Raw genomic sequence first — 9,513 nt, forward strand, 5'->3', positions numbered from 1 at the left:
CTGCGAATCATCAGATCATCACCTGATCAGCACTGGGCTCTCTCCCAGATCACGTACAGCCTTTCAGGTTCCCTGACTTCACTCTTGTCCCATTCCTCCTGATTTCCAGGAACACAAACCTGTGACAGCAGCAGGCGGTACCAAGAGTAGCTAAGGAGCCTGAATTTCCACCATGAAACAGCCTAAAGGAGAAGGATGGTGTTCTTCCATCACTTCCTGTTTGTTTTGGACGCAGCTCTTGTTTTCTCTGCATGTTGTTTTGCCAGTCGCTTTTGTAGGGTCGTGGTGCTTTGTGTGTTTGTGGTAAATCCCCTGCATGACTCATCCCTTCCATTGGCTGCTGAGATCCTCCAGCCGACGCACAGCTCCAGCATTTGCTTGTGAACAACTGAGGCAAAGCTGCAGCGGATGGTGAGTGCTGGGGCGCCATGCACGATCCCTTGGTCTGTACTCAGCAGCACATGCACAGAAGTGTTTGTTTGTGGCTTTTCCTTGGCTGTGTTTCAGATCAGATTAAGGACCTTCCTCCTCTTCTTCAAGATGAATGGCCCTGGCAGCCACCCAAGCTGACGCCACCTTTGGGTGCTCCAGCTTGCTGGTTTGTAGCCTTGTGCAGCACAGACCCACAGGCCCCAGCTTGTGCCTTGTGCTGAGGGCAGATGCTGTTTGCAGAAGGCTGATATCAGCTGTGCTGGGGGCAGTCACGTCTGTCCTGATATCCTGTGTCCCACATGAGGTTGGGACCTGGTTCTCCATTTTTTCATCTGCCTTCATAGTCATAAAGAACAAAGAACAAAAGAAGAGGCCTTCCCTTGCCCTGCTCGTCACTCTTTTCAGGATGCACCCTAGGATGCCATTGGCTTTCTTGGCCATAAAGGCACCCTGCTGGCCACTAGGACACCCAGGTCCTTCTCTGCAGAGCTCCTTCTGAGCAGATCACCCCCTAACTCATATTGATGCATGTGGGTATTCCTCTGTTTCAGGCTGGACAGTAGGAAAAACTTCTCAGAAGAGCAGTAAGGCACTGGCACAGCTGCCCAGGGAGGTGAAGGAGTCACTGTGCCTTGGGGTGGTCAAGAACTGTGCAGACATGGCACTGAGAGATGTGGTTTAGTGGCAGTATTGGTGGTAGGTGGATGGTTGGACTGGATGATCTTAGAGGTCTTTTCCAACCTTGATGACTCTCCCCAGGTGCAGGACCTAATGCTTGCTCACATTGAACCCCATCAGACCAGGCAGAGAGGAACCTGTCCTGCTTGTGTTGAATGGCTGCACAGCCTTTTGGTGACTCAACCATTTTGGATCACCAGCAGATGTGCTGAGGGTGTTCTGCAGCCCTTTCCATGTGCCCCTGCCTGCTAGGGGTGACCCAAGGAAGTCCCCTTTCAATCACCCTAAGGAGGAAATGGCTGTGACGAGCTGCAGCTGCCACTGGAAAGACATGCTGTTCCCAGTGGGCTTTCTTTCTCCTCGGTCCTCATCTATTTGGTTTCATTTCCATACATTTGTGTAGTGTAGCTGCTCAGGTCTTCTACTCTTGGTTTTCCTGGAAGCTGCCTGCTTTCTGGAAGCTGCCTTTATGTGGCTCACAGGATTTTGCTCTATTGCTTGAGCGCTGCAGTCCGTGCTCACAGCTGGATACTGCCCACACTGGATATCCACTTGCTGTTGCCATAAACTAAAGCAAAACTAAAACAAGTGAAGGCAATCAAACTAGGACAGGCAATTTCCATCGTAACGAAAATCATCTTGAGACCCTTAGCCATCAGATCAGGACAAAGCCTGTCGTTTGTCACTGCTTCCCATAGAAGTACCTCCTGGGCTCCAGCAGCTCCTGGAGCCTCTCCTTGGTTTTACCCACTGCTGAGGGTAATAGCTGTGCAGCAGAAGCAGCCTCAGGCAATGCCATTTCCCGGAATAAAAGTTTCCCATAAGGCTGAGAAACATGGCAAGGGCAGGAACCTGGCAAACAGGGCATGTTCTGCTCTGCCTGCATCAAACAGATTAACTCCAGGATCAATTGAATGCACATATGCTTGGAATACGCTTGTCCATTACAGCATAAACAAGGCTAATTTTGGAGGCTGGAATTTCTCACCTAAAGTTTTAACAATTCTTTTTATGGAAACTTTGGGGGGTTTTACTCTGTTCTGGAGTCAAATCCTTAATTGAAATGATTGGAATTTCCCACAGCGGGAGATGTGGGAACCGACCCTGAGAAATCTCTGGGAAGGGCTTTTTAAGAAGTAGAGTAGTAGAGAAGTAGACTGTCTCAATCGTAATCTTATCTTCATTTTTCAGCTGTGCAAGTTGGCAGGGAAAAAAAAAACATTTCACATTCATCTGGGATTTGATATGAAAGAGAAAGCAAAGGTGCAGGATGTGAGTGCACTGCTGGCATGTCCACACCGAACCTGGTGCTGGGAAGCCCCCATCCGCTCTTGGTGCTTGCAGATCATCAGCAAGACCCTGATAGCTTGCCCTCTACCAAAGCTTGGGGCTGTATGGACAGGCACATGGCAGGCAGTGTGCCTTGGAGCAAATAGACCCTGGGGAGGCAGTGCCTTTCTGTTGGTGCTTCGGCTGCTCCCGTCTCCCAGGAGGCAGTCTGGCTTATCAGATTAGCTGATGAATTGTGAAAGCAATTAGCAAACACCACACTTTTTGGCCCAACAACTGATGCTGCTGCTGAAAAGGAAGGGCTGCTTTTGCCCTCAGAGTGAATAACGTGAGCTTTACAAGCGCTGGGGAGCTGTGAATTGGTGTTGGCTCTGCAAACCTATGGGCAGTGGGTGAGAGCCACGTGGAGCAGCCAGCCCTGCTCCTTTAGCCTTTGCCAAGGAACTGAAAAACTGTGAGAAGGCGTTGTCATCTGAGCGGGGAATTCCAGCAGCTGTCCCATTCCACGGCACAAGCAGTATTCCTTCCCTGCCTGGCTTCTTCCTCCGCCTCCTGTCTGTCGTCATGTGGAGGAATTGGAGTCCGTAAATAGCAGCTGGAGTCCCGTCAGGACTTCACACTCCTGGAATGAGCTGCTGCAGCTGCATTGCTCCGGAGGATGCTGTAGGCATCCAGGAGTGAGACTTACTGCCCGTCGTCCTTCTCCTGTACCCCTCCTGCTGCTGACCACGGGAACATGAGGGTTGCTTCTCTCCAGATCCTGTTTGCTCTGAGGGTCTTGTTCCTGGCAGCTATGGCTGGAGGTGAGAGCTCTGGGTCCAAGTCTTGGGCTCCCCATGAGAGCTGGGAGGGGTCTGTGGCTTCACAGAGGGTTCTGTGGTTTCACACAGGGGTCTGTGGTTTCACGGAGGGATCTGTGGCTCCGTGTAAGGGATTCTGACTTTATTCAGAGGGCTGGGGAGTTGGATGTTAGTGCATGGGGCCAGAGGATTGTACACAGCAGGGAAGATCAGGTTACAGGCATGAAGGAACCTCACGCCTTCCTTGGCTTGGGAAATCCTGTGGCAGGAACGGGCTGGGTAGGAAGCTGTTGGGGAGCACACAGCCTTGCTGCAAGGAAGCCTGTGGCCCTGCTGATGGCTTTTGTCATTTCTGATGGTCAGCAGTAGTGCAGAGCCCCAGGGACGTGCCATTGGGGCAGCATCCTGCCTGAGGATAGTAGTCTGTCAGTCCGTCTGTCTGTCTGTCTGCACTGGACTTGGGGATGCTCACATACGTGTGGCCATGCTTGCACAGATTGGAAGCTCTCCTGTTGGCCATGTGAAGATCCTGGCATGCAGAGGGGTGTTGGAGGACTGAGGGGAGACGGGCACGTTTTTTCCTGCTTGGTCTCAGCGTAAGTTGTCTACGTGCAGGGCGGTGATTGCTGTACAAACAGAGCAGGGTGGATTGCCAGGAGGCTTCTTGGCAGTGCCAGCAAAACTAGACTTTGCCCAGGTCAAAGGGACGTACACAGAAAGAGGCAGAGCCCTTATTGAGGTGTGTGCCCCAGTGCCACCAGACAGGAGGAACAAGGACAGCCAGGAGAGCAGCTGGGCACGGAGCTCCGTCCTCTCCCACCCCTTCAGGCAGGTTCTCCAAGTCAGAAGTGGAAAACCAACAGAAAATCTGTCCAAGTGGGGTTGGATCAAGCCCTCGTGCATCATTGGTCAGGCTGTGGCACAGCTGCCCTGGGAGGTGGGGGAGTCCCCGTCCATGGAGTTGTCCCACAGCTGCAGGGATGTGGCACCGAGGGACATGGGCAGTGGGCACAGTGAGGGTGGGATCAGACTTAGGGAGCTGAGAGGTTTTTGTCCACCTTCGTGGTTCATTGAATGGAGTTTTGAAAGCAGAAGCCAGCAGCAGTGTGTGCCATGGGTTATGAGACTTAACTGGGAATTTGGTCATTCCTGCGGGCTCAGGGAGCAGGAGTTCTTGACCTTGAGGTGCCACAGAAGATGCTACAGGCTGAAAAAGGGCTTTGCTTTAGCTCTGCATAGGTGTAGAGGTTGAAATGGGCAACAGGAGCGTTTGCTCGTGATTTCTTTAGATACAGAAGAGCTGGGGCCGTTCCTGGAGCAGTGCTGCTTCTCACACCAGGTGCTTGGGTCATTCCCAACTGAACTTCACTAAATTCACCAAATCCATTGGAAATCAGCAGACGACATTTTGTAGAGACCGTGTGAGCTGAACCAAACTCCAGCTCCTCTCTTTGCAGGGATAAATGAGGATCTGTGTTTCTAAGCCTGGTTCCCCCATGAGAGCAGAAACATCTCGCTGCGTTGTGCAATGTCCACTCTCTTGGCAGGCGCCTGTTCTTGGCATGGCTGCGTTCTCCCCAGTGGTGTGACTGCCTTCACCCCTATGTCAGACAAGGGGAGGATGTTTTTACACTTGGGCCAAATGAAAACTGTGTTTTCCTGTGGAAGTGGAAAGCAGATGTTTGGCGAAAGTGCTGTGGCTTTGAAGCTGGGCTGCTGGGATGGCATCCCCACACTGTGGGATAAAGGCTGTGGGAGCAACGTTGCTTTGTCAAAGCACTCTTTCTCTGCAGCTTTTCCTTACAGCAGCATTCAGAGCTGCAGGATGCTTGCTAGGAGGGGATGCCCCACAGCGGAAAGAGATGTGAGTAATCCAGATAAGAATAGGACGATTGTCCTGCCCTCTGACCTGCACTGAGAGCCTCTGAGTGATAGAGCAGGTTGCTGCGGCGTGGAGAAATGCATCTTCTGGGCTCCAAATGTGCTCCTGTCACTTCACCAAAGGGGAAAGGTCCCATTAGCTCCCAACTCTGGGGAAAATGGCAAAACTGCAGTGGTGTTCCAAGAGCCTCACAGTTTGGACAGTGCTTTTTTCTTCTTTTTTTTTTCCTCTAGGTGTTATATGACCAATCATGGCTTTTATGGGATCAATATGTCTCATTTTATCAGGGATTGGAAGCTTCCATGGCAAACTTCAGACTCCTTTTCTGTAGAGGAGGATAAAGAATAATCAAACCCAGTGTTTACTGTGCCTAGTACAAAGCCAAGGTTTAATATGTTGAATGTTGTATTTCAGGGCAACCCAAAGCACCTCTGAAGTGTTCAAAATGGTGTGTCTCTTTCCACCGTGCCATAGATGAGAGGCTGATAAAGAGCTACCGGAGGACCGAACTCCAGTGCGCCAAGAAAGCCATCATGTAAGCAGCCTCTGTCTGGGTGCCTCGATGTATTCCCTCCCCAGCTGAGTAAATATAAACACTGCCATCAGTGTCTTTGCTTGAGAGCAAGGAGCTGCTGGAAGCAGAGCCAGTGGTGACTGTGATTTAAAGCCTTTCACCTCTGAGTCATGTTCAGCTTTCGCTGATCCACGTGGGATCCGAGGCACCTGCCCTTCCCAGAAATAAACAGTCCATCCAGCCTGATGGAAGGGGCTCATTAGAGCCAGCAGGGCTCAGCATTCCTGCTCCAATGCTTTCTGTACCACCCTGATAACATAAGGCACTGTTATGCTCACCTAACAAGTGATCTCTCTTTATGTTCATTTCAGATTTACTACTAAGAAGCTCAGAGAAATTTGTGCAAATCCAGATGAAGAGTGGGTGAAGAAGATCATGCGGAAGCTGGACCAGGAAAAGGCCTCGGCAGCATCCCCACTTCCACAGGCTGCCACCTCCTCTGCAGCAGCGGTGCCCGAAGAGCCCGGCACCTTCCACAAGCACACCAGTCTCCAAGTCCCAGCTCCACCTCCAGCCACTGCTGCCACTGCAGCTTCAGAGAGAGCACCCGTTCCTGCTGCCAGCACAGAGGCGACCAGCAAATCCACCCCAGCCGTGCAGAACACCACACGTTTCTCTGCAGGGCCATCCGCCGTGACGTCGGGAGTTGCTACGCACTCTGAAGTCATTTCAGAAGCAAACAGGGAATCCTTCACATCTGTGCATTTAACAGCTGGCATGGCCCTTGGCCGACCCACCCCATACCCCACAGGTCCTGCACATGGCTCTGACAGCACAGAAGAACCTGTGGGATATGCTGCAAATGCTGCGGGTGATGCCCAAGGCACAACTTCTACCTCAAACTCAGACCCTGCATCCGTTTCCAAAGGACTGCACCATCCTGGTCTTCCTACAAACGACCCCCTGGACCCAGTCAGTGCAAGAGGCAGCCCATCAGACACTGCTTTTAGGAGTTTTGCTTCAGCTCTCCCTTCCATCCTTAAGAGCACAGAGGTCGGCATGGTCCCATCCACACCAGAAGCTGCTCCAGTTCCTATCCAAAACCCCACCACTGCTGTAGACAAAGATCTTTATGTCCATGACAACAAAAATTTCAGTTCCTCTGCATTTGGTTCTGGGACATTTGATCATTTATTGCCCTTAGGAAAGCAAGGTCCTCCAGATATCTTAGTTTTCACCAGTCAGATGTTCTCAGGCCAAGCCAGAGCACAGGCTACAAGAAGCCCAAGTGACCCACCTGCACTCAGCTCCTTGTCAGAGTCCCAAATGCGCTTTGTTATCCCTGTCACCCTGGCAGGTGGCCTGATTGCTTGTGGTGTTGCAGCTATATGGCTATATATAAAATTTGGAATGAGAGCAGAAACAACATCAAGAGAAATGGTCGAAGGCTTGCTCTATCTGAAGGGGGGACACCAAGGCAGTGTCCATCCAATGGAAGTGATCTGAATGCTGTATGGCATGGACATTTTTGGCCTAGAACATGTGTGTGCTGCTGCAGGAAAGCCAAGCTTCTGCTGGCCCAGTGACCAGTACAAAGCAGTTCCTAAGATAGCTGAGAATTTTCTCAGAGCAGAGTGCTAAAAAAAATATACCCTAAGTTCCCATTGGCCAATGGCAACATTTTAGGAGCAGATGGGATGTTCCTTTCTCTGGCACCGTTCAGTAGAAAGGATGTTGCTGTAGTGGGGCTGCTTGCCAAGCGGTGGGCAGAAGCGAATGTTGGGGATTTTCCCACATTCCATCATCATCCATCTGAGCAGCTTTGTACCCACCCACTCACCCCCTCTGCTGGACTTGGGCTCTGCCGCTGTCAGCAATCCCAACGCCGAAGCACTGAGTCTGCACTTACAAACTTCCGGCTGCTTCTTTCTTTGCACTTCAGTTCACTGCTCTGTCAGACCTAAACTGATGCTGGCAGTAAGCTGGGTGCTGGCTCTCCTTGGGCTGATTGAACACTCCAGTTAATTGGGTATTTAATGACTAGAGCCAGCAGAGGTCGTCCAGCTTTCAGATATTATATACATGTATACACCTGTGTACATCAGCAGGCCATGCAGGCACTGTTGCAGTACAAAAGGAGGGTTTTTTTAACCTAAATTGTTTCTCATTTTCACACATCTAGACACTGCGGTGTGTAAGCTGTATCTTTTATCCATGGCCAGCTCCTGAAAGCCCTCATTTAACTCTTAATCCAATATGACTTTTGCCTGACTTTGTAAAGGTCTCCTCAAGCATGCCTTGTAGGTAGAGCTACATACCCAAGGTTCATAGTGAGGTTACGTATCAAAGATTCCCCTCCAACCACTCTCAGTGGATCAGACCCCAAACTATAGATAGAAAGTAAAAATGTAATAAGCAAAATAATCAAAGCCAGAAGCATGAGCCAGGTGTAAAGGCCAGCTAGAAGAAAACCAGTCTGTCGGATGCATCAGATGTTATCAGGGCATCCACCCAGCCCTGGAGGTGGGAGGATGACTGCAGTGCTGTTTTCTGTTATCTTATTTCTTATTTCTTGGCTTGAGACAGATCCATCCAGGGCTTTGCAGGTACAGGAGGGAGAGAGGATTGATTGCAGCCAGGAATCTGGGGTGAAACCCACCCGTGTTCGGCAGCTGTGCAGCTCCAGCCCTGTAACACCACCTGGAGCTGATCTACCTGCAGGCACTGCCAGCAGCACCTCCCACCCACCCTAGGGGTTCACAGCCTTGCAGTTTGTGGTGTACTATAGCTCTCTCATATGAAATATCAGAAACAACTATTTTTGTAGTAAAGTTTTGCAGCAGTGTGAATGCACATCACCTTGCTAGCGGAGCATCACAGAGTGCGTGCAGTGCTGGGAACACTGGAAAACACTGCACTGTGTCTGTTGTCTTGCTGGGCTTGGCTGGCTTGCTCATGTCTGTGGCAGCAGGGCCCCGTGCAGGTCCAGGCACTACAGCAAATGGAGCTGCCAAATGCTTTACCATAGCCTTCCTCCTTCCAGACCAGCTGTACTCATCCCATCCCTGCTCCTTACCCACTGGCACGCTGTCTTTGGGCAGGTTTTCACCTGTGGGTTGAGGCTGTGACTGGGGCAGATCCCAACCCATGGCAGCCAGGAGCCCTGATTGTGGGGGACAGGCTCCAGGAGGGTCCTTTTGTTCTACAGTGCAGTGACTACTGTCAGCTTTGATTTGTTTGTGTATTGAGTCTAGATGAATGTATGTGAATGGGATTTATATTGTATTTTTGTAGTAGTAATGATAATAAAGTTCTTATGTTAAAAACCACTGTCTTCAGGAGGGTCAGACCAGGGTTGGCTGGGATGTCACCCAGGCCAGGGCTGCTCCTGCATCCTGCCCCACACTGCTGCACCGCCAGCAGCGGCACGTGGGGAACATCCTCCAGAACTTCCTCTGATGAATCACCAGGCCAGGAAGGTCATTTTAAGGGTAAGAAGCTCTGTAGAAAGAATGTTTTTTTTTTTCCTCTTCTGTTATTAGACAAGGGGGAGGCTGCATAAATGAATGAGTTCGTAGGCAGACAGTGATAAATCACTTCTCAGTGATAAGTCACTTCCCATGCACTGAGTGGATGTGGCTGGCACTGGGACACGGCAGTCTGGGGACTGAGTGCATGGAGCCACAAAGCAGCATCTGAATGGTTCTGTTCCTTCATCTCCCCAACAGCATCCATCAGGTGGTACAGTGGCAGCCCTTGAAGGTACATGTTGGCCATACTCACCCTGACCAGTCTGATCAGTGGATGTTCTCCCACCCCACAATCTCTGACCAAGGCCAGAAGGCCCATTTAAGCCCAGGGTTGGGTCTTCAGTCCCTGGTTTGGGTGTTGTAGGAGCACTGATGTGATATTGTTAC

The 9,513-nt window shown here is 50.8% G+C and overlaps 1 protein-coding gene across 2 annotated transcripts; it reads left to right on the forward strand.

Moving 5' to 3' along the window:
- The first annotated feature begins 335 nt into the window (after window positions 1–335).
- On the forward strand, window positions 336–7,996 carry CX3CL1 (C-X3-C motif chemokine ligand 1). Of its 2 annotated transcripts, none has more exons than XM_042877073.1 (3): window positions 336–411; window positions 5,497–5,617; window positions 5,968–7,996. In XM_042877073.1, exon 3 carries the CDS (start codon window positions 6,032–6,034, stop codon window positions 7,100–7,102), a length of 1,071 nt encoding a protein of 356 aa, XP_042733007.1. In that variant the 5' UTR covers window positions 336–411; window positions 5,497–5,617; window positions 5,968–6,031; the 3' UTR covers window positions 7,103–7,996. The 2 variants fall into 2 exon arrangements, with proteins under 2 accessions (XP_042733007.1, XP_042733006.1); XM_042877072.1 differs by lacking the exon at window positions 336–411 and adding an exon at window positions 2,989–3,203.
- Window positions 7,997–9,513: the final 1,517 nt, after the last annotated feature.

Source organism: Lagopus leucura, unplaced genomic scaffold, assembly GCF_019238085.1.
Source record: "Lagopus leucura isolate 7727_CA_CO unplaced genomic scaffold, USGS_WTPT01 Super-Scaffold_100017, whole genome shotgun sequence".
In the NCBI taxonomy this organism is placed as follows: Eukaryota; Metazoa; Chordata; class Aves; order Galliformes; family Phasianidae; genus Lagopus; species Lagopus leucura.

What these genes read in the sequence shown, in the direction of transcription:
- CX3CL1 (XM_042877072.1), top strand. Translation starts at nt 3,137, where the DNA reads ATGAGGGTTGCTTCTCTCCAGATCCTGTTTGCTCTGAGGGTCTTGTTC. An exon ending in CCTGGCAGCTATGGCTGGAG is followed by an intron (nt 3,204 to 5,496) that starts GTGAGAGCTCTG and finishes GTTGTATTTCAG; the next exon opens with GGCAACCCAAAGCACCTCTG. An exon ending in TGCGCCAAGAAAGCCATCAT is followed by an intron (nt 5,618 to 5,967) that starts GTAAGCAGCCTC and finishes TGTTCATTTCAG; the next exon opens with ATTTACTACTAAGAAGCTCA.